The 24,431-nt window shown below is 44.2% G+C and overlaps 1 protein-coding gene across 1 annotated transcript in view; it reads right to left on the reverse strand.

Moving 5' to 3' along the window:
* MAP4K4 (mitogen-activated protein kinase kinase kinase kinase 4) overlaps nt 1-24,431 on the reverse strand; it is a gene marked incomplete at its 5' end in the record, with an annotated part of 164,981 nt that overhangs the window by 890 nt on the left and 139,660 nt on the right. The window contains 13 exons of the mRNA XM_035894358.1: nt 518-657; nt 2,708-2,867; nt 3,659-3,808; nt 4,531-4,631; nt 7,571-7,705; nt 13,205-13,348; nt 17,309-17,479; nt 17,748-17,865; nt 20,268-20,459; nt 21,662-21,782; nt 22,181-22,356; nt 23,280-23,288; nt 23,620-23,717. Of these exons, the coding sequence (XP_035750251.1) occupies nt 518-657; nt 2,708-2,867; nt 3,659-3,808; nt 4,531-4,631; nt 7,571-7,705; nt 13,205-13,348; nt 17,309-17,479; nt 17,748-17,865; nt 20,268-20,459; nt 21,662-21,782; nt 22,181-22,356; nt 23,280-23,288; nt 23,620-23,717 (1,715 nt within the window). The remainder of the gene's footprint in view (nt 1-517; nt 658-2,707; nt 2,868-3,658; nt 3,809-4,530; nt 4,632-7,570; nt 7,706-13,204; nt 13,349-17,308; nt 17,480-17,747; nt 17,866-20,267; nt 20,460-21,661; nt 21,783-22,180; nt 22,357-23,279; nt 23,289-23,619; nt 23,718-24,431) is intronic.

Below are 24,431 nucleotides of genomic sequence, written 5' to 3' on the forward strand. Positions count from 1 at the left end.
AGGCTTTTGCTCCGGCCCGCTCGCCCCTCAAAGGCCAAGGGGCTGGGGATGGGCAAGAGGCTGGGAGGGGACGATGCTGCAACAGCTGACCCAAACCGACCAAAGGGATATCCCATAACATGTAACGTCATGCTCAGCAGTAAAAGCTCAGGGAACGGGAGAGGACGGGGGATGACGTTGCGGTGATGACATTTGTCTTCCCAAGCAAGCGTGACGCACGCTGAGGCACTGCTTCCCAGGAAGCGGCAGGACATCTGCCTGCCAATGGGAGGTTGTGAATGGACTCCTTATTTTGCTTGGCTTGCGTGCGCAGCTTTTGGTGTCCTCACTGAACGGTCTTTATCTTGATCCATGAGTCTTTTCACCTTCCTTCTATTTTATCCCTATCCCCCGGGAGAGGGGAGTGAGCGAGAGGCTGGGTGGGTGTTTGGCTGCTGGTCGGGGTCAACCCACCACAAGCACCCAGTTCAAGCACACGTTTAGCATCTTGGTGAGAAGGAGGGGGGAGGAATTGTACCTTGTCATTGCGTTCACATAAGAACTTGAGTCTTTGTGCCCTTTTGTGCATGAACACACCGTCCAAGTGTCCAGTTTCCACTGATCGTATTTCGATAGCTTTTTCTCCCCAGCCCATAATCTGGTTGGATCGGATGTACGCTTTGGAGAGAAAACACAGCACACAGCCCATTAGGACAGGTAGGGGGCAACATGGAGGAACTGAAAAAGAGGAGTATACTGACGCACTCTGCTTAAAAATGACCTGCGTGTTGTAACTACACAGGCGTTCAGAGTGCTATTTCTGTCTTCAGCATCTTCTCGATGCCTAAAAATACCTTTTTTTTTTTTCATTTCCCTGTGAGTTTTCCATGTTAGTAACGTACATCTTGCCTGAGCATTCGTGACACAGTGGGAACCTTCCAACCTTCAAATAAATGGAAGGAACATCAAATTTTTTACCCAGGCTTCTTCTCCCAAGTTTGGCAAAGAGACAGGCTAATTAGGTATTGACAAGGAGAAAGCAGAACCCATGTTTTAAACAGACTAAACCCATCCACGCTGGTATGTCCCCAGCATCAGCTCTGTGTCTTACAGTGTTATTTTCCCTCCTTGAAGGAGTCTGTCAGCAAAAACAGAGAAAGGGCAGAGGGAAAGGGAAAACTAGAAAAAAATGAGCTAGCCTCCTGTAGCAGGAGTAATACTTCAAAGACCTGCTCTCCTTCTTGAGAAAGCCAATCGGTCTGAAAAGTATTCAGTATGTCTTAAAAGAGGCTCATATTAAGCTCTCCAAGTGGAAATACTATTACTTGTCATACCACTTTCCTTTGTGCACAAATAACACAAGAAAATCAAGCATTTTTCCTTAAGGGTGCCACTGGGGAAAACAGATTAGTAGTAGCATGAGGAAAAAAATCTGTTCTTGATAACAGTAAAAAAATCAAATAAAGGAGAAAGTCACCAGCATTATGAAAAGGTATATTCAAAAAGCAATTTGATGGATAGTCTTAGGAACGTTGCCAAAAAATAACATATGGGAACTTAATGAAGAATAAGCTCTTGCCTCTGATTTGCATGCATACTTAACAGAAAAATAAAAAGAACAATGGCTCTTAGCAAGCAAAATTTAAAAATATTTAATTTTGTAATACTTCCCTTTTAGAGAATTCTTCTCATATTGATTTTCAGTGAAATTAAATCGAATTTTCTACTACAATATAATGTACACCTATACCATCGCATATACCATCATGCTGGAAATGTGCTTATTTTTAAAAATCTCACTAGTGGTAACTGGGCCAAATAGCTTCTAAAAATTGTCAGATGAGATGTTCAGATGGTGTTGGCTGCCTCGGTGCCATTTACTTCACAGGCACTCCAATCCCCAAAGGCTCTGCGATTTGCCAGCTGATAAAAACTGCTTGCTTTTAGATCTAATCAAGAGTTAATCACCACAAGAGTGAATATGCCGTGTGTGAAACTTCTTTAAATTTCCTCCTCCGTTATTGTTTGCATTGCTCAAACAGCTATCAGCAGTCATCTCCCAACACACGTATTCATTCCAAGTGAAGTAAAACTCAATGTGCTTGCCCATCAAAAGGAAGGTGTGACCACAGCCCATGCTATGCTCAGCACTGAAATATGGCAGCACAGGCAGTAAAAGGGATCCTGGTGTGTACTTGTGCCTGTAACAAACCTGCGCCCATTTTACTACACTCATTGCTCCCACTCTCAAAACTACCTTATTTTGAACTGGAGAGATTCGGGAGAATTGCCATGCTAGGATAGATGAGCAATCTGCACGTGAATTAAAGTAAACACACCCAATCAGATATACAGCCATTAACAACATAGAATTACCCGTAATAATATCTTACCCATCTGCCACCTTACATGTCTTCGTACTGAAAGGTTTCCACAACTTTGTGGCTGTCTAGCAAAAATTGTGTAGCTGCCCACTGAGGCCCTGCTACTTACTGACTTTTTCATTCCTGAACTCCACAACATGCTTGTTTGGATTTTGTTCTTAAAAACCCAGCACAAAACAGATCCACGTGGTGATTCTCCACTTTGCGCAGCTGCTTCCCAGGAATACTACAGCATCGCTGCTTCTGAACCTGAAGTCAAACCTGACGCACCCTCCTCCTGCCCACGTGCGCATGCTTGCGCCTCCTTAAGGGCACGCTGCATTTGACTCTGCCGAGGCGCTTACCGACTGAAGTTGGCATTTCTCCCCACTGCAGAACCACATCCTTGGTGATCCTTCCATACGTGTTGACGTAAACTCCTTCATCCTCATAGCAGACCAGTAGTTCCATCCCATCCGTGTTTGGGAGAATGATGATTGCATGAGGTTGGATGCTGCTCTGGATCTATAGAGGTGGAAGGGAAGAGGAAGCCTTTTGTTTTAATGCCACAGAGCCCACACTGGGAGAAAGGGTTGGGTGATTTTTGATTTTGGCTGACAGCACATCAGGGATTCACTCACTTTCGAAGTGCTAGCCCTGCTCTCCCAAAGCTAGACACCCTACACAGTGACAACAAAGACCTGGAAACCTTTGGGGCACAAATGCTCCCATCTTAAGGCAGCCACCATAAACCAGGAGTGCCCATTTCTTTCCATGGGCAGAAGGGGAGCCTGGGACAAGCAGCCCAGGTGCAAACCTCAGACCTCTGCACTGTAGTGAACAGTGTTTGGGGAGGTGCATTGCACACTGCGGGCCCATCTGACACCTCTCTGTGTAAAATGAACAACAGGAAACCTTGGTAGCTAAGGCCACCTGGCCTGTGCCAACCCTGCCAAATCTGGGCTGGGCTGTCACATCATTTGTACTGTCACCTTCCCTGTAGCCTCTGCCAGGCATTTGCAATGCAGTCAGCCATTTAGCTGCTACCCCTGAAACAGTCACGTTCACCCACGTCAGATCTGAGAGGGCAGCTCCCAACCGTGGAGACATACTGACCGTGACGAGAGGACAGAGAGTGAGGCACAAGCCCCTAAGCGCAGGTGGCTCCATCTGCTTGGAGCCCTCCACCCAACTTACCACTGCCAGCACCCGGCAGTGATCCACAGGAACAGCCTGACATGTTGATCATGTGAGGAAAGGAAGGGGGGGGGAAACCAGAAAGAAAGAAAAAACCCAACCCCAGCAGCAGCTCTTACATGTGTTGGTAGATAAATATCATAGACTGATCCTGAATCCACATCAACGGCATGGAAGCCAGCGCAGGAGCCATAGATTACTTTTAGTCTCTGACCCTCTTCTACAGTTAGATCCACCAGCAATGGCTTATGTACCAGTTCTCCAAATGACTGTAAGACAACCATCAGTGAGATTTACTTTACTGCTTAGAACTACAGTGGGTTTTATAAAAACATCCTCTAATGCACATATTATGGGTTCACTCCTACCACATCTCTCTATCCCCCATCCACCAGACTGGACAGGCTAACATGTCTCTCATGGACAAGGACAGATTACTCTGCAACCCATTGCATTTCAATCATACAATACTGTAAGTAATTATTTGTTTGGTTTTTAGTAAGAATTGTTTTCCCTGAAGTTCAGGGCAATTTGATGCTGCCGTAGCGTTTCCTGCAATCTGCACAAGCGACAGTAGCTGATTGTCTGCAAATCAGTCTGGTAATTATGCCAAGCCAGCTAACTTCATTCATGCCGCATTCAAATAAAATAACAATGCTGAGTATCACTTAATGACTTGCTCTGCTCAGATGAAGATGCTTAGTGACTCAGTTCACTTCTCTCTGCCTCATGTTTTATTTACAGAGAGACGACACAAACAGTTGTGATATTTTGTCATTTTGATTATTAGTTTATGCTCAGTTACAATTTAGAACTTTAAATGCCTCTTAGAGCTAAAAAAGCTCTTAAATTAAAATATAATACAAAGTTCATGGCAGATTTACTGAAGAATGTCTAAGATGGCCATGACAAAACGTTGAAGCATTTCTGAAAAGGGGTAACTGCAAGTGGATACATGAAAATCCTACATATGTCTGAAATATACTGTTACCTTAAAGGCCATAAATTTATGGTATGGCTTTGGTGCCCATGCATAGACTTCCACAGAACTCTTCAATGCAATTACCAAGAACTTGATTCTTTCATATTTAACTGAAATTAAAATAAAACAAAGCAAAAAGAGAATTCAGCAGTAATTCCAAAGTCATTCAAGTTACTTCAATCAGAAAATGACAGTATTTCTCCATACTTACATACATTTGGAGGTTTCTAGTAACAGTGCATTTTGGGATTGCTAATTCTATATAGTTAAGTATTTTGACACATTTATGCCACAAAAATCGTCACTCTTATCAGTAACTGAACCCATCACCATGTTTCGAATTACCTAGTTGGTACACACTTATTTACATTTATTTGTTTCCACAGTACACAGTGCTTACTCATCAAGACAAGAAAATTGGTTTTCAGACAGGGACAATTCCAATAAAAGAAGCCTATGGCTGTGGCAGAGTGTATTGGCAGTTCCAGTCACAGCGGTGACAGTGATATTTTGAGCAGACGGCAAAATTCTCCAGGGGAAAGAAGGAAAAAAAGGGAACTGAAATGAAAAGTTAAGAAACAAGTCCATTTCAAAAGCAAAAGGCAAGTCTGAAAGCAGAGTACTTTTCTTTGTCCCTAAAGCCTGAGATAACTCACTTGAAAAATAAATTCCACTGAATTTATCAGAAATAAAGTGTCACGACATAGCTGATCCACAAATTCTTGAATATATCTCTGTTCCCATATTCAAACAGCTGGCTAAATTAACCTTCAAAAAAAGCTCCGTTAACTACTTCTGTTTTCAGGAGAGGACTGATGAAGTCTAGAAACAGCCATTCAAGAAGTATTGCAGGATCTGCACTTCCACCTGCCATCTGGACTTGGGAAGGAACAGATCGTGGGGGACTTCCAAGTGTTGAGGTCTGTTAACCTCTTTCCAGCACTCTTTTTGGGGGAGATGAAAAAAACATCAGTGTTATTTGGATGACATTGAGAAACCTCAGGAACTTTCTGCTACCTCTTTATCCCAAGTTTTAGGGGTATATGACACTTACCGAAAATAACGAGTAATTGTGTGCATCTTCACCTTCTGCCATTGTATCTCCCAACCAAAACTGATTTTGAAATGTGGCAGGAGTGCAAATCTCAGACTTGTGAGAAGAACGCTTCTTTAATAAATACTATTTTAATGCCTTTTAGATATCTTACCACTGTAGAAGCCTGTAGCTGTTGTCTCTTGGTAGGTAACGGAGACAAAGCTACCACTTGCTCCCTTCCTACTCTGCAGGGAAGCAAGACTACTGAACAGTAAGTGTTAAAGGACTTGACACTTCTTCAATGGGCAAAAAAAAAAAAAGTCTCTCAACCTCCACAGCTGTACCAACTGAAAAACAGAGCTTTTGTTCAGTCTTGTCTAGCTCACAAGACTTCTTGGAATTTTTTCTCAAGGAAGAGGGGGGTGTCGAACAAAACCACCTTATCTGTGAAAGGGGTCCTTTGATAATCCTCGGTCTTTGCTCTGGGTGCTATCTGGGAATTCACCCAAATCTTAAGTTTCAAAAGAGCAATTTATCATTTAGAGGAGCCAAAAATTGCCTGAAGCAACCAAGATCCATAAATACCACTTCACCCTGACGACCAAGAGCCCTGTTGCATCAAAGAGACAAGGAAGCGATCAGTGCCAGCTGCCTCGGTGGCAGCCTCCAGACCGTGAGCCCAACTATTGGCAGAGCTCATCCTTCTTGGGAACTGAAGCACAGCTGTCAAAGAGGCCTCTCACTACCTGAAGAAGTCATCTATGGTTCAGAGGGAAGTCCAGTGCCAAGCTGCAGCCCAGGCTAACAAACCCCTCTTCATCTGGAAGAGAATGCTCTTTGTTTCACACGCTTCCCTGCTGGAAAGACTCTTTTCAATTGCTGTTAATGTATTGTTAGCAGGCCACTTCATTATGCTGCTGACACCCTGGGGTACGATACCAGAGAAATACATTATTAATTGGTTTTGGGGTCAAGCTCCTGGCTCAGCAGTCACTTACTGCTGTTGTTACTGATTACACCCCACTAGCAGGTTTTGCCAAGAGCACACGTGTGACAGGAGGAGACTGAGCTCAGTCCGATTGCTGCTGCTCCATGGTGACTGATGCAGCTGGAAAGGAACTGTGCTGGCTCTTAGGAGAAAAACATATCAAAGGCAACATCCAGGGCCCATTAAGATGCACCATGAGACTGAAGCAGGAGAAAGAGCTCTTGGTTCATATCCCCACCTGCAGGGCAGCAGGCTCACTGCAGACTCTTGCTGACAGTGAATGCTACATGCCTTTCACTAGTTTTGATGAAAGTTTCTATGCCAAATCCATTTAAATGACTTAAAACCACTCAAAGGCACCTGCCTAGTGAAAACACACTTCATCCCGGAACTGTACTGCAGTGGATCTCAGACAGCATTAGGAAATTTAATGAATTTCAAGAGGGGATCAATGACTCATCTTGAAGTTAAACATATGCTTCTGTTCCCAGATGCCACCCCAAAGCTCACACACTAGCTGGGCTTGCTTTCTCCTCCTACTCTCTTTTTTCCCCTCAGTTTTTAAAATCTACATGAAAGAGGAGGCTTTTTTTTTATTCCGTTCCAGCATGTGATTTCATCACAGTAAATCAGGGAAACCTGCTAGCGAAGAGAACAGCTGCTAGTTGACAAGAGTCCCTCTGTTACCTAAAGGGTCTAACAGAGGTGGCAAAACGTTACCAGCCCTCACTGTCCATATTAGCACTCTCCTGGAAGCTGCATCCATCATGGGAAGGAGACAGATGGGGATTTGCACCCGCTCCAGTTCACAGCCCAGCATCCCACTGCAAAACCTCTCCCATATTCAGTTTAACCCAGTAACTTGCCACCTATTCTGGCGCTCTGCCAGAAAAGTTTGCCCCGAGGAAGAGGGAGGACAGCTAGAAATAAACCCAAATCTTAAGCCCAGCAGCTACATGCACTGCAGTTCCCTTTCTCAAGGCGGCTTTTATCCCAACGATTTAATTACTGCATTCACTACTCACCAACTTTATAGTGCACGCAGCCTTCCAGGTCACCCACCGTTGTCCAGCCCTGTTTCTTTTCTACTTCAGGGTCATTGTGAAGGATTTTATTTCTTAACCAGGACAAATAGTAGACTCGCAACTTGTTCTTCTTACCTGGCCACAAAATGAAAAAGATTGGTTTATCTCCATAGGAAGATAAGTGCAAAAAAAAACCCGCCCAAGCAAACAGAAAGCTCTGCAGAGCAAACCAAAATGACAATGAAGGAGAAACTGCTGCAGCCACAGAGATCTCCCTCAGTTTTTACATCCTCAGCAGCTTTACTCCAGACTCAACCCAATCACACGCTTTCCCGATAATCAATGACAGAGACGCATGGTGGTACCACATGAACATGAAGTGACAAACTCAGGGGAACAGCTCTTCAGTTGTCTGGTTCTTATGACACAAACAACTTTTATTGAAAGAGGTTTATACTCCCACAACAAAAGCACCAGAGAGTCATTCACCAAGATAAAAAACCCCTATATATAGCCGAGTCAGAACGGCTCTTTTTTGCCCAAAACTATAAGAGAACAGCAGGATGGAATTTGAGGCCCGAAATTATCTGTACAGCTATTGGAAGAGAGTAGGACTGGTTTGAAAGGAGGAAGGAAAAGTGAAGAATATGGTGCTGAAATGTATTTTACAAACTCTGGTTCCCAGCCAGTGACCAGGACATTTCCATCCCTTTTATCATCCTCAGAGACACAAACTGGTCAAGTTTTTTAAGATCGTTCATTGCTCCCCTGGCGGAAAAGCACACCAAGGAACAGCACTGAACAATTTCATTACTGAACCACTTTACACCAGTTCTGTTGTCAGGAAAAATGTACAATATCTGAAAGCGCAGTGAGAGAATTTCACACGGCCCATGCAAACTTTATCCGCTTGCTAAAAGCTGACGACTGCTTTGTCAGCAGCCCTTCCCTCGTGCTGCAAGGGGTGTAATACTTATCAGGCTGCACACAGAAACTGCAAGAGGTGTTTCTTCTTCACAGGTGAGAGAATCTACTTGCCCAGGCTGCCCTATCTTCACCTGACAATGCATCTGCCACAGTTATCAAAATACAGCTCAGACTCTTAACTCTCAATACGAGAAGGCCTCCTTGAATGCAGAGCAAGGTTCATGATAAACTTTATCAGCGATTCTTTAACAGCTAATGGCCTACAAAGCATTTGCTGAACTAGCGAGAAGGTGGCCCTAATGCACGTACTCAAAGCTTGCACCCTCCTTCCTCCAGCTGCTTTGCGGCCCGAAGCCATTACAGTCCCACAGATGAAACTGGAGGTAAAGAAGAGAGATCGTCTCTGCTTTGACCAGGGGCCATTTAGTAAGGCTCCGTGAGGTCTCTGCACAAGGAAAGGAAATCGGAGATGCTCTCAGGGACCCAACTTGTCAGTGGAGTAGCTCCATGCTAGTGCTTCACCAGCCACGATGAGGAAGGCGTGGGAGACTGTGGACAGTGTTTCACAGCCCGTGGAGCTGAAAGGAGCCAGCTGACCTGTACTGCAGTCGGTGCTGAGCTGGCCAGGTGACACCGTACTGGTCTACGCTGCAGAAAGCCACGACCTGCCAGGATGGGGAAGGGCAGGAGGAAAAGAGGCGGCAGTTTCAAAGTGAAAAAGCTGTTTTTACTGAGCTTGAATTTAAAGTGGAATTGGAAATCTGCTTTCAAATACTGGACCCGCTATTTAATTTTAAAAGCCTCTCTGTTCTGATGGCACTGAACGAAACATGAAGTAACGTTGCACTGTCCTTTGTTTATCCCTACTACAAAATGTGACAGCAGATTTGGCTGTAAGAGAGCACCCTGATTTATCGCCTGTCTTTATATTTATTAAGCCAAGTTTCATAAAGGGATAAAGCCCCACCACTGCCATAGCTCTGTAAGATTTGGAAAAGGGACCAGAGCAGGAAATAATATTCCCACAAGTCCCACATCTGACCAAGGAAAGGTTGTCCCATGAAAATACTGTGAACGATAGCCACAAGGGCTCCTTTAGAAACACTGAAATAGGGAACACAGTCCGGACCAGAAGGCACTGCAGTTCTGTGCGAGGAAGAGCTCGGGGGGCACAGGAGAGTTTGAAGGTCAGTGCAACGCACCAAATGTTTTTAAAACCATCACAAGCCCCTGTGCGCCGGGAGACAAATTCTCCCTCAGATATTTCCGTGGCTTTAGCTTCCTCAATATATTAGTCAAACTTGAAGACTGGGAACAAACAGTGCACACAGGAATTTCCCAGCACGTGGCTAATTTTTTTTTTTTTTACTTCTGGTTCACATGATATGTACCAGGGTATTTCTCTCCAACCAGAAACATCTTTCAAAACAACAACAGAGAAATATCTCAAGTGTGTTCCCATTGTGTTTTAGTGTCTAGACCACAAGGAAAGTCACAAGACAGGAAATTCCTCTGCCTTTCAGCAGCTTGACCTGAAAAGAGCAGGACCGGTTAGTTTTATAAACATGGCTCTGTATGGGTATTTCAACAAGTTATGCTGCTCTTGAAGTTTATATTGGGAGTGCGGGGATTAGATCCTTCTGCTTGTAAATCTCTACCAGTCAATTTAAAAAGGTCTCAAAAATCTGGTCTTTTTTTTTTTGGGGGTGGGGGTGGGGGTGGAACACGACACACGGTGTGAGGGGGTGTCTAATTCTTATGGCCATAAAACAAGAAAGAAAACTCTGCTCCAGCCATCAAATGAACTGATCAGCCAGTGACTTCTATGAGAACTCCCAGCTCTGGTTCTCTCACAGACGTCATTTCAAATGCAAAGTTCCTTTTCCTATATTGAGTTTTTGTTTTTTATTGTCCTGTGGTTTTCAATTATTAAGCAGGCAGATTCCAACCAGTTCTTCTACTCTGTCACGCCTTCCTACCTTCCCGAGAGCCACCGTCAGCCAGCTGGGCTGGCAAATCCCTCAGGGAGCTACAAGCAGAGCGTGTTCTGTATGCACGTCGTCACTCTCTCTTCCAGAGTTCTTATGACTCTCAGCACTGTACTACGTGAGCAGCCGAAACTGTTTTTGCCTCCCAACAGTATGAACTGAAGAACCAATTAACTATTCTACTTTGACCTGCAAAGCTTTCTTGCACCAGCAGCTCAGTATCTCAGTATCAAAAGCTTTGTTGTGAATAGGTTTTATATTTCATAGAATCACAGAATGTTTTGGGTTGGAAGGGACCCCTAGAGGTCATCTAGTCCAACCCCGCTGCAGTGAGCAGGGACACTGCTAACTGGATCAGGTTGCTCAGAGCCCCATCCAGCCTGGCCTTAAATGTTTGCAGGGATGGGGCCTCCACCACCTCTCTGGGTAACCCGTGCCAGTGTTTCACCACCCTCATTGTAAAGTATTTCTTCCTTATATCCAGTCTAAACCCACCCTGCTTCAGTTTAAAACCATTACCCCTGGCCCTACTAAAAAGATTTTCCCCATCTTTCCTATAGGCCGCCTTTAAGTACTATTTGAGATAGACATTGGGGGAAGAATTGATTTCAAATTTCCAGACTCAAAAGAGTGTCTATTAAAAGCAATTTTAGGTGACAATCCCTTCTAAATCCTAACGCACCGCAACTTCTTCGCATAACGTGGTGATGCTTTTCAAGCCTTGTCACCGTCGGCACACCACTTCCCAAAAAAGCCGAGGGAAGGTACTGCTGAGAGCACCGTAGGGAGCTGAACAATGCTCCCAGCAGAGCAGTAGCAGTCCTGGAACAAAGCTTGGAGGCAGCTCCGTAACCAAGCTGCCAAGATGCACCATGTGCAGAAACACATCCTCATGTCAGTGTTCCCAGTTTGCCTGGAGAGGTGGAGCAACTCACTATAAATAAAAAGACACCAAAAGAAGTCCAGCATGGGGGAAGCTTAAATTGAGCACTGAAGCGCAGACGCCAGAACAGGAAGGTAAGGGGGCTCTGAGCATAAAAGCATCACGGTTTCACCAAGTGGGCCCCCCGCCGTGGGCAGGGATGCCTCTTTCCTGCCTCGTACTCCAGTAACCTCCCATAAAATGCAGGAGGTGGGATAGAGAGGAAGGCATAAACCAGCCAAAGATCAGCTGATTTCTGAGGGGTTAATGTAGCGTGTCTCCACACAGGAAGCAATAGTTTTGAAGGAAACAAAGAAAAGGGATGTGTCAGGGTACTCGGATCACGACTGACGTAAACATAAATAAACCTAAAACAATTACACACAATATTGAACCACAGACTCTTGTCATCTGTGTAGGAGATGCTTCAAATCAACAGATTTTACACAAGTTGGATTATACAATATTTTTGTTTATAAGGCCTGCTATAGAATAAACTCTATCAAACAGTGCTTTTCAAACAGCTTACATTTTAATGTATTTTTGGTTAGACACCAAAATGACATGCAGCAGGTTGTGTTTTTTTAAACCCTCCTTGATTCATCTTTTCTTTTTAAAGATTTCACAGCATAGCTGTAGCTGAAAACGCAACAAGCAACCAGCCAATAAAATACGGTTGTTCTAGACAGAAACGAAGTCCCATGTTGACGACACCAGCACAGGCACAGTTCTTTGGACCTGTAGTAGTACAGCACTGCTAATGCATTAAATTGCATTAAATTGTCTAGGTTGTGTGTCCTTTTGCGCAAGTGTTGGGAGAGCAAGAGAGCTCCTCCAGTGGAGTCAGAGGGGCTCTGGAGCCTCAGCAAAATTTTTGGTGACTCTGAACAATGACACAGCGGCCACTGTGCAAAACCTCATTTAACATCCTCTCCCTGTCACACCCGCGCAGTGCAGCAAAGGCTGATTTCGCAAACTAAAACAAAAGGAAAAGTAAATGGCTGAACGACAACTGTGAAGGACGATTAACAGTGCACCACATACAGTTGCTTAACAAGCAGGATAACCTTATGCAATAACTCTCTGGAGCCAAACAGTCTGGAACCTCCAGCTTCATAAAATACATTTTTTCATCAGGGCACACAAACCAAACGCAACAATCACCACCACCCCCCTTCAACCTGCATCGCTTTGCTGTCTGCAGTTGCATCCAGTAAGAGACAAGGCCAAAAACTGCACTGATCTGCCTTCTCACATTGGTAATTCCACATCTCGTACACATTTGTACCCCCCCACAAACACACACACACACACTCACTTGCACATCACTCTTATTTCCATTTCCCATTCCCATCGCAAGAGCATTTCCCATTCTACAGACTTTAATACAGAAGATGTTTTTAAACCCAAGTAGCAAATCGTGTTTTGGTTAGAAAGAGGCCACATTGAAAGTAATCATGCCAGAGAGAAGGAATGCCATTTTTACAGACTTCACAAAACATTAACTTACAGTTCCCAAACAGAACAAACAAAGCCAGATCTTTCCCCCAAATCCATGCAGCATTTTTAAAGGCCACCCCACAGCAGGAAGGACAGGGGGCAAGCAGGCACACGGTCTTGCGTGGAAAATTATTCACTTGCAGAAACAAACTGTAGACTCAGAGAGGTGAAATGATGGAAAACTCACTGACTTCAGTCAAGTCAGGACTTCCCCCTCAACACACAGGCTGCCAAGAAAAGCGTTCTGCCGTGCCATAACAGAAGGGGAAAAAAATCATGTTGAAATTTGAATTTTACCAGAAATTGTCACCAAGACATTCAGCCCTTCAAGTACATCCATTTGCTGGAATCGTCTTCGATTGATGAGCGGATAAACCTTCCCCTGACCACTTCTGTCTAGCAGCATCAAACCACTTTCAGTGCCCACTAACAAATTCACTCCTGGAAGAAACAAAAACAGAGATTCAAGTTATTAGGCAGATTTTCCATGTATTCTGATGAACTGATCCTTGGCATAGCAACTGTCTTGTTTCAAGCAGGTCTAACCGCTGTTGGTTGTGTCTCAGCTGCCTGCAGCCTAAAAGATCTCATGATGTAGAAGCTGTCTACATTACCTGCCCGCAGCGACTACTGACACCAAATTGTAGTGTTCAAAAGAGTGAGAGAGTGGTATAGACCATGGAGACCTTTCTAGAGCACCAGTTCGCAAACAAAAAGAGATGCTAACGTTGAAGGAGGGGTGAGGAACAAAGTGGTACCCAAGCTTATGTATTCCAAAGATGTATTAGCTGTTGATAGGGGGGTTGGTAACAGGATGCTCTTGACAAGGACATTGCAAAAAAGCAGTGGTAAGGGCTTGGTCCCCTCTGGGAGAAACAGATTGTGGTATAGCCCTCCTGTAAAAGGGTAGGCACAGGGGTGGTCCTCAGCTTCCCAACAATCTTTTCCATCTGAATATCAAAACTAGAGGGATTACAGTAATCTTGTGCTTCCACAGGTTTTTCCTAAAGACCAAGCAAATACAGCTGAGAAAAGTCACTAGGCCAGTTTCTTTCTACAAAGGTCCACACATCCACTGGAACACTTTCTGAGAGACCACAAAACCCAAGTACTTAAATATATATATATGAGACTACATTTTAAAAATCTATTAACATATTATCACTCTTAAATTTCATAACTATTAATTTGCAATAGCATTTCAGTCTAGGACCCCACAAATTGTGCAGAGACAGGTCAGATACCATACACAGAATGGAAAGCAAACCAAACGCATGACTCACTTTATTAGACTTCTGTGTTGCAATCCCAGTGTAAAAGTTGTCATCCTTAAGCATAATAAAGTAATGAAATAAGAAAAGCAAAACTCACACAAGCTGATCACAGTTGTATTGCTTATGGGCCTTAATCCCTAGTCAGACAATTAATCCCCAGGTATAACTATAGTGGTGCCAATGGATGCATCATCCGGGCTGATCCTGTAACGAACCTTTTCTAACGCAGCACGTGGGCCCAATATACAGGAGTCAGTATCTCGGTGCAGTCTGCACCTACAGCAGTGAGATGCCTACTCATAGTATCGAAAAAGGGCATTGCTCACAAGGATGAGGAACGTTACCTAAACACCACCCTGGCTACCAGACACAGGAGCGGTTTGCAAAAAGGAGAGCATGTTCACCCTGACCCAGAGGGCACGAGGTGCCTCCCAAAGGGGACAGGGTGTTAGCAAGGGAGTGGAGCTGCAGCCAGGAGGAGGTAATGATGGGGAAAGAGCCTGAGCTGATGGTGCTGGGGCACTCTGAAAAGTGGATGAGAAAAACAGCCGTAGCCCACGGGAAGGTCGGAAACCATCATGCATCTCCATTTTCATCCCTCTTGCGTTTTCAGTAAGGAAACTTCAGAGTTCCCAGCAAACCATCTCCTCTCTTTGCACAGATTTGCTGCTCTGCTACTCCTCCGCCTCCTCCAGGCAAGGAGAGCCCATGGATGCTGGCAGACGCAGAGCCCATCTTGGGAGAGGGCCCGCAGCCCTCCTGGGTCCTCCTTCAGCTGCTGACATCTCCTCCATCCCCTTCCTGCCCTCCCCCTGCCTCTGCATTCCCCACATGGGTCTGCTGGCTCCTGTCCCACAGCCCCCGGGGGCATTTCACATCAACCATCTCCCATACTGGGAGACATCCTCAAACTGGGAAGCGGTGGAAGGAAGGAGGGAGAGCGAGGCACGCACTGAGTCAGGGCTCAGCACAGGCTGCAGCAGCACCAGACCAGCCAAGGAAGCACCCAGCAGTCAAGTCTCCTTCCTGCAGCTCCGTGACCCGTTGACTAAAGCCGTAAGTGACTCAGCTTCGACACGTATTTCTGTATTTTTTCCAGCATGGATTACAATTCAAAGCAAGCCACATGCGAACTGCTCTCCTCAGGTCCCTTCCCCTCTATGCACATCAGGGCTCAGTCGCTCCCACCTCCACCCTCATCTCTTCCTCTGCTGCCTTTGTGGTGCAGTTGTTTCTGCTTCGAGCTTACGTGCGTGCCTGTCCCCGACCCCTTCCCTTAGCTACATGCATTTTGAGACTAAACTAATGAGGTACTACGCTGGTGGTGAGCAGTGCCTGTATTTTAAAATGTCTTTATCCACAGCCAGCAGAGCTCTTCTACCGCCACCCTATAATTAAGCAGTTCTGGTTTTTCAAACAAATGGAAATGCTTCCTGAAAAAGTACAGGCTCTCTGTGGAGGCTGGGTGTAAAAATCTCTGCTGCTGCATCCATGTGATTAACATTGGCTTTCACCACTCAGAAATAGAAGAAACAGCATCATAGACCCAATGCGATCAGCAACCTGCCAGATATTATGGCATTACCACAGGTAAAGGCAAAGCAAGCCCCCCTCTTTTTGAATAAGAAATATCACCATGTAATGGCTTAATTTGCTTAAGAGTAAAGGGAGCTAAACCTTATCAAGAAATAAGCATGTGTGCCAGCTTGCATCACCACCAGTTCGGCCCTAAATGTTCAACAGCGAAGTGCTTTGTTACAGCTGTAAAACACCTCTAAGATTTTACACCTATACTTTAAATGACCATAACAGACAGGATCCATACATGGATCAAAGAAATATAAAACCATTAACACAAATTGCTACTGGCAAAACAGGGCAGATCAGAGAAATTATGAGTCATCTTTACTGATCCCATATGATTTCTCTCTGCCTTTGCCCTTTCACAGCCTGAAAGTTTACATTTGCACAAGCCACCATTTTATCAGAGAAGAATTCATATGAATACATGCAGAAATAGCACTGGGGTAAAAATTCTTACCAGTAAATTCTGGAAATAAAGAAAACAGCAGATAGGGAGATAAGGTGTCAGGAGAGCTATTTAACTGACCTGGCTTTGCAGGCAAGAAGGATAGGACAACAGTGCTGTTCTGAGAATTGAGAAATGCTGTGAAAATGTAAACAAGTGCACTGTGTTACCTATCCAATCATCGTGTGACTCAGGGGAATGGCCAGCTCTCTTCTTCACAGTTTTTAAAATTACATGCATGTGCATTTGCCTTCTGTTAAATTTAGGGATATTAGATAAATATGTACATAATATACACAAGCATCATCTATTAACATCTAGATAATGAAAAAAATTCAGGTGGCCCCATAGATCCTGGCCAAGAAAGAAATGACACAGCTGAGAAAAGCTTTCACTGGGTATTGCAGCAGTGATTCCACATTGCAGCAGGCAACAAGCACTGCTCTAAGCCTTTCACCAGTGTAGGATCCTGACTAACTGTCTGACACCGACATAAACTACCCCTTGTGACAAGAAGGCCAGACGCTCTTGGTCAGCTGACGTCCCATACCCAGCTTCCCTCTGCACTAACCACTCAACAAAACCAAGCCACAGACTCACACTGGAAAATGTCCCTCCTACCCTTCTTTTTTCCCCTCTTCCTTCCTACATAAACTGATGACTGAGGTGGAAAGTCATCTTACGAAACACATCTTAATTAAGCTCCACAACAATACATTAGCAAGAGGCTCAAGAAGTTGATTATTTTTTAAATGGAATACCCTATGTGCACTAGGTGTACAATGCAAAGACGACCACAAATTCCCAAACATTGCAGGAGATGTACTAACGGAGGCTAGAGAGAAAACGACAGGCCGATCAGCTGAACGAAGTCTGAACTCTGCCATCAGAAGCATACATACAGCAGTGGGAAATTATATCAAAGCAGAAGCAGCATAATAATGATCAGCTCTGGCAACAAAAAGAGTAAACAAGCATTGAATAAGCGCAGAGAAACAGCAAAGGTTTCAGAGATAGGTTGTCGAAGACCGTAAGCTCATACTGGCACATCTGCACTTCAGAAGTGCAGGAGGCAAGGGAGGAACAGGTTTGCATTACCCCATAAGGCAGCACACAGTATCTCAGAATTGAATCTCTTCTTGTATTTGCGAATCTCTGGGGTATCACTCTGTGGTCGCGTGTTCGTGGGATTCACGTTGACAACTGATCCTTTCCGTGTAGGGTCTTGCCTTATTGCCTCTGATCTCATTGCTTCACTAGAAAATCCTACTGAAATAAAGAAAAGTAAAGTGCATGTAATAACCCTTAAGTGCTAAATTCCGGCCATATTTTCTTTACACCAAACAACCCAAATCAGTAACTGAGAATACTGAACAAGTCTTTCTTTTTGTAAGAAATGTAAATGGGAAAAGAAATAAACTATGCCATCCACTGCAAATCAAATAAAAAGCATGATGGTAACGTTCATAAGTACTTTAAAGAGCCACTGAAGTCACTGAACCCTTTTTCAATTGCTGTCTTCAGCTACTTTACTTACCCACAGAAGTCACAGTTGTCCCGCTAGATGGAGAAATCTGTAGTAATCTGGGGTCTATAAAAGGTGTAAAGGAGGAGGAAGATTTGTGTTTCTGGAGTGTGTTACTAGCGGACTGAGTCTGCAATGTAAATTTCAACTTTATTAATATTAATGACAATAAAAAGCATGGATAACAACAACCAACATTTTTAAGTCACTACAGAATTATGCTACAGAGCCTCCCCAAGCTTTTATATTTCTTTTATAGATACACAATGCACTGCAGGCACCACACCTGAACTAGATACATATGCACACTGTACACGTTACAGCGAAATGTAATTAGCTAAATCATTGGCCCTGCCACCTCAGCTGCTAGTGAAGATTTTTAGGACTGGCCATTACAATCAGGCACAAAGTGAGGGAATGTCTCTTTTTTAAAAAAATCTGCTTAAATGTATCTATACTATCTTATCTGCAAGCTGTCCACTACCTATAATTTTTGAATTTATGAAGTATGTCCTGAAGTGAGCTAGTTTAATAAATGATGAAGTTTGATCTCTTGGCTTGTGCAACAAAATCAGAACCATCTGGGATCAAGCGTTCACTTCTACGGTGGATTATGTTTCAATGTCCACTACTGTTCGTTCTCCCTATTTTGTTTAACCTGAGCCTCTTGCCAGAAAGCTGCAGCAGGTTCTTCCACCTTTATTTGACAAAGCAACATATTAAACCTGTATCGAACAAAGGGGCTCATTAGTGTGGAAGGTGTAGCAAACGGTGATATGAAGCTATGAATATGTAGTGGATAAAATCACTGGTGCTTGCTGAGTGATGTGGTCTAAACATGAAAAAACATAAAGAAAAGAAGACAAGTGAAACAATGACTGTTAAAAGTGGAAATGGAACGACTTAAAAACCCTTGCCAGTTTAGTATTATGGTGACAACATTGCATACTGAAGCAGAATGGGACAAGTGAAAAAAAAAAAAGTACATATAGAAAGGGCGTGCATGTGGGTGAGTTATACCAAGCAGTACTGGGTTTTTGCTCAGCTTTATGCAAATGTAGCTAGAGGCACTTCTTTATCGTGAACTAATCTTCAACCTCTGATCTTTCTAAGCCTCTTCTCTGCAGAAAAAGTAGCAATGGGTCTTAGGAGTGTATCACTCCCCTGCACAGCTCAAAACCGAGAGGTTCCTTCGCCACCAACTGCTGCCACAGCCTCCACTTCCCAAGCTGAGTTAACTGAACCCTGCTTATTTATTGCTTAGATCAAAGTAATGAACAGGGATATCTCTGGATCAATCAACTGATCTCTATAACCTACAAGAGTATGCTTTTAGAAAGATCAAAGACCAATGAAGCATAGCTGAAAATTAAGTATTACACTAGCCAAATTTCCAGGAGGAAACCCTCCCACCCACCCTCCTGCTACGTGGTTCGGAAGCATATTTGATCTTGTGGTAAACACATGTATTGCCATCAGCCTACCCAGCTCACCACAACCTCTCCTTCTCATCACACCGCTTGCATGCCTACATGGCAGGAGGGCTCTACCCTGAGAAGCAGCAGCTTCTTTTCCCCGAGTTTTGCTTCCCCTGTACCACTCCTGCTTGCATACAGAAAGGGGGTCTCCCCAAGAGGCAGGCTGGCCCCCCAGCCAGGAGTGGAGCCACCGCACCGGGTTCCTTGCTTACTGCTAGGGTTGGTAAGGGGTGAATGATGCCCTTTGTTCACGCATCTCCTCTGCGGTGAGGGCTTACACACACGTTAAGGACCAGACTCGTCCACCAGCGCTTGGTGAGTAAGGGAAGGCACCATCCTGGGATCAGCCCAGGACAGCAAGAGGGAGCTTCCCCCGTGGTGAAGCCTTGCTTCTCCACCTGGCACTGGTGGAGAAGAGTCATCTTTACACAGCTGCTTTTCAAAGTACACACATACTTGGAAAAAACCCAAAGATTTTCCCCCATTCATTATTCCAAAACAGCAATACTCCAGGCTTTTACAACCCTCCTGGGCAACATCTGATTTGTTCACCCAGCCCATGTGGCAAGTTTTTAAGAGTAAAATCCCTCCATGGCTGCTGCCACTTCCTCTGCCAAAGGGTGAGTTTCCACAAGCAGCTCCTCATACGTGTGGAATTACTAGCCCAGCCTTTACTGACAAAGCCAAAATTAACCGCTAATTTTTAAGAGGCACACTGCTTGCAATTAGCCTGCTCCCGGAATAAAACAGAATTAAAAAATAAAAGAATATTGGCTTGAAAATGCAATAGTCAAGTTTAGTTTAAAACGAAGGCCATGCAATTAATGACTCACTAAGAGGAAGCAAAAATAGTAAACTGGCAAGTTTGGCATGGGACTGCTCTAGAGTTAAGGGCTTCTTACACAGAACTGAAATGTGTTATTTGGGGGGTGGGAACAAAGGTGACAGAAAAAAAAAAAGCAGGGGAGATTGGCTGGAGTTCCTTTGCAAACTAGCTACTAGGCAGTGCTGCTAACAACCCTACGAAAGCAGCCAGCTGTGGTGTAAGACATACCTCATTAGTAGTTAGCTTGTCCTGGGGTGTCTGTGGGGACATGGTGGGTGTCGGCTGGCTGGAGGATGGGGAGGAGGAGGTGGAGGAAGTGGAGGAGGAATGGCTTTGCTGTAAGAGATCTGGCAAGAGGTGAATGCGACCGGCAAAGCCATTGCTCTCATGATGGCTGGCACGCTTTTTGTCAACTGTACTCTGTAGAAAAAACAGGCACACTTGTCTTGCTCAAGTGCTGCTTAAAGGTCTATATCCCTAACAACCTCTCTCCTTCTCTCCCTCGCTCGCTTCCTAGCTTTTTACATTTATTTATTTATTTTTAAAAATAAGCTGATAATCCATGCCTTCATGCCTGGATGGAAAGGGAAAGTGGGCAGAGCTACTAGAATTCAGCAAATTCCCACATGGCAAGCAAAAGCTTAGTTGTGTGGTTGACTTGCACAGCCAGTTCCACTAATTAACAGAAGAGTAACTGTGCTGGTAAGTCTTCCACCACAACACGGACAAGCACTTTTTTTTTTTTTTTTTTTTTGGTGGGGGGGGATGAAGGGGAGGGGGAGGATTTCTTCCCCTATTGTTTTTGTTTAAAACTAACTTAAATCCTATACAGATACGAGCTTGGACTGTCTGGTGAATGCCTTCAGCTAACTATTTAAAACAATAAGCATGAAATCTTAATTTTCAAACCAGAGGGCTCAATTAAGAAATTGGCATTCAGTTGTGAAATTCAGAAATGCGATTACCGAGGAAACTCCTATAAGCTAGCATGCTCATTAACACATGAGCTCATTTAAAAGCAGGGAATCATTATCTTTCAGAGGCACAAGAATGTGATATTTTCGGAATCAAAGGCAACAACACAGCACCCTATCTCTGTCCACGTTCTCTACCTCACCACCTACTTTGTTTCTCCGTTCCCCCACACTAACTGTTGCATGAGTTTGTATGTACGTGTGTGTGTATGTTATCTGGGTGGTCTGTATGCCCTCAACTACAGGTTCAAAACAATTTAAAAAAACCCTGAATGCTCCCCCCCCAGCCTCCCTCCCAGCCCCACTCCTAAGAGCCACGTTTGGTTCTATGGTAAAACTAAACAAAGTTCTTGCTCTAGGTACTTGTTCCACACACCTGCAGCTTTTCTACCCTTCTCTCCCAACTTTGAGGTATGCTGCACGGTGCTGCCATGGGTGTCACTGGAAAGCATGCAAAACAGTAGCAAGGGGTGAAGGGCCACTCTCCTCTTTGCATGCATCAAACATCTTGCTCATCTGAAATTCACTACAGCTGTGTCTTGGTAATACGAACAACAAATATAATGTAGAAACAGCATGGGTGAATGAGCGAGTGGGTTAATGAGCACAGAAAAGGTGCAGCGCTGCACAGGGAAGGAAAAGCAATACCTGTCGGACAATTAAGGTGCCCTCCTTAGAAGGAGTCAAGGCAGGTTCACTCTCCACATCGTCATGGACGATCATGGTTTTCACTGACTCTGTTTCACCATTGCTCAAGTTCAATGTTGACCTATTTGCCGGACAAGAAATAACTGGAGTGAGATAACAACATCTGTGCCCTAGCTTTCACTGCCCTGCACCAAGGCACACTCTAATTTATATTGTGACCAGAGTGGAATATTTACATCACCTGTCTAGAAAGGCTTCGCTATTAAAAAAAAAAAAAAAGTCAGGAGTTTGTTAAACACTGCTTCTTGTTTTATAACTAATCAAAGGGAGAAGAGAGAAAGGACATAATTTATAGAAGCCTATTTTTTGAAAAGATTCCCCTCAGTGTTTGAAAAAGTGAACGTCTGGCTCACAGATTGTTGTAAACTGAAAGAACTAACATACAAGTCAAAATACCCAATGTCCTTTTCCTTCAGCCCCCCGAGAGGGAAAACAGAGGCAAAACATGGAAGAACTAACACTGCTCGGACATCATCTGGTCCAGAAGTAGATTCATCTGCTCCTTCTTGTTCCATATCATCGTCTTCCTCATCTGTTGTCCCTGACTCCTCACTTGAGGATGAATAATCCGTCACTTTATGTGGAGGTCGCACATCCTCTACCGCTCGCAATTCTTTTGCCAATGCAGTTAAATCCTGATAGGAGAGGGAGGAAAAAAATGTTACAAGGAAGAGAGGAAAAGAATTTGCAAGACAACCCCATTGGGTTGGCCCCAGAGTTGTCCGCTGCTGTGTTTCCATAGCCCCAGCAGTATTGTTTCCTTTGAGTTATTCATTCCTGATAGTTACCAAAACTCACTTTGTGATAAATTAAAGCACTGAAAGACTCAACCTAAGGAGGCTTTGCCATATTATAGAAAAATATATATACTCTGAATCCAAACTATCCTGATTATGACTTCAGTTTATCCCACTACACCATCTGAAGGACATATATAAGCACCTGGACCCACTCTCACACAGTGGTTGACTGTCACAGTTCATTTTCCTAAACTTTGCAGGTTAATAGCATCCACCACAAGAAATCTAGGCGTCAAGGTAGCAGAAAGATCCTAAGACTTATTGCACCACCCAAGGCACAGTCGCAGAAAGATGATCTTCTAGAAACCTTTTGATCCATTTGCTGTTGCACAGATCCACGCTACGGAGTTCTCCTGAGAATTCAGATTCGTTAGCATGGGACATAACCTGCTTTTCTGTCTGCAGCTTGGAGTGTGGGCAAACCAGGTTTGCAGTCAGTGCAATCTGCTCTCAATTGTATAGCTACGCTTAATTTAGCTGAATACAATTTATGGAGAATACTTCACACGTTATACTATCAGAAGTGAAGGACCAGCCTCTATGTTTCTTTAAGAAAGCAGCTTTGACAGATTTGGGTGCTAGTGCAGTATCATAATGGCGAGAGAAAAAAATTTTAAGGAAAGTTGGGAATACTGTGAAAACCCACTGTGATCCCCCAGATACAAATAGACATATAGTTGTAATCAGCTGTAAAAGCAGCGAGATAAAGAAAACGTCAGAAATCTTTCAGAGAAAATAGCAACAATTTAAGGTCTTACCACTTCTCCCTGCACCATTCAGCCCAGCATTGGCACATTCAGGTCAAATGCATGATCATTGGTCCAGCCCCAGGAAGGAAGCACAAGATTGAAAGAGAGAAAGGCAAAGGTTAGGAAGGAAGAAGACCAGAGAGCAGAAATCAATTCCAGAAGCAGAGCAAATTCTCGTGTTTAAAGTACTGTGATGTGTGCAGGCAACTGCAGAGACCAGGACACGCAGCTGGGCCCACAAACTCCAACTCAAGTTCACCCCCAATGGCATCATGAATGGAAGCTCACACTATGTTTTGTGGGCCTACCTGGAAGAGAGGGAGGACAGGGGAAAGCAGAAGCAACTTACAGCAGGCTTGATAGGTCTGAAGACTTCCTTTTTCTCTTCAGGCTTTTTAGGTGCACTTTCGTGACGCTGTGATGGCGAACCCTCTGATTTGGATGATGCTGCATGCGTCAAGACCCCGAAAGGAACACAGAACAAAACAGATTAAGCAGGGAGCTAAAATATGTTTTCTTACTTCACTTTGGAGTGGGGAAGAGAGGTGAGAAGGTGGTGCCTGACAGCAAGACTTAAGTTTCACTCATTCACTACTACATTGTCCCTGAAGAACAATACAAAAAACCATCATGAGCTATGATCTGTATAGATGCAGCTGACCTCTAACTCAACCCAAAGTAAAAAGTCACACAGTCGTAAATCAAAGAGGGTAACTCGAGTGTGGCCACAGGCTGGAAAACCTGAACCAGCATCCAATGTACCGCAGCTGAGACCTATCCATAGCAGTCTGCACCCCTTCAGCAACCACCGAGGTGATAGGCAACAAGCATCAAAAGGTGCCCTTGACACATAGGAGAAAGGGAGCTATGAGAGCATGGAGACTGGGCTGTTTCCACATGGGAAAAAGCAGCAGTGACTGAACATGAATCAGAGAATCAATCATAGAATCATAGAATGTTTTGGGTTGGAAGGGACCCCTGAGGTCATCTAGTCTAACCCCCACTGAAACATTTTCACGACAACTTCTGCATCCAACCAAAGGGGGTACTGGAAGCTAATCCATCTCTGGTCTTTCCCAGTGAGGGTTGGGTTATCATCCTTCATTAATGAGTGTTACATGACTCAATAAATTTATAAACACAACATTACACAGGCTGGGG

The sequence above is a fragment of the Egretta garzetta genome, unplaced genomic scaffold (assembly GCF_000687185.1).
Source record: "Egretta garzetta isolate BGI_Z169 unplaced genomic scaffold, ASM68718v1 scaffold5, whole genome shotgun sequence".
Lineage (NCBI taxonomy): Eukaryota > Metazoa > Chordata > Aves > Pelecaniformes > Ardeidae > Egretta > Egretta garzetta.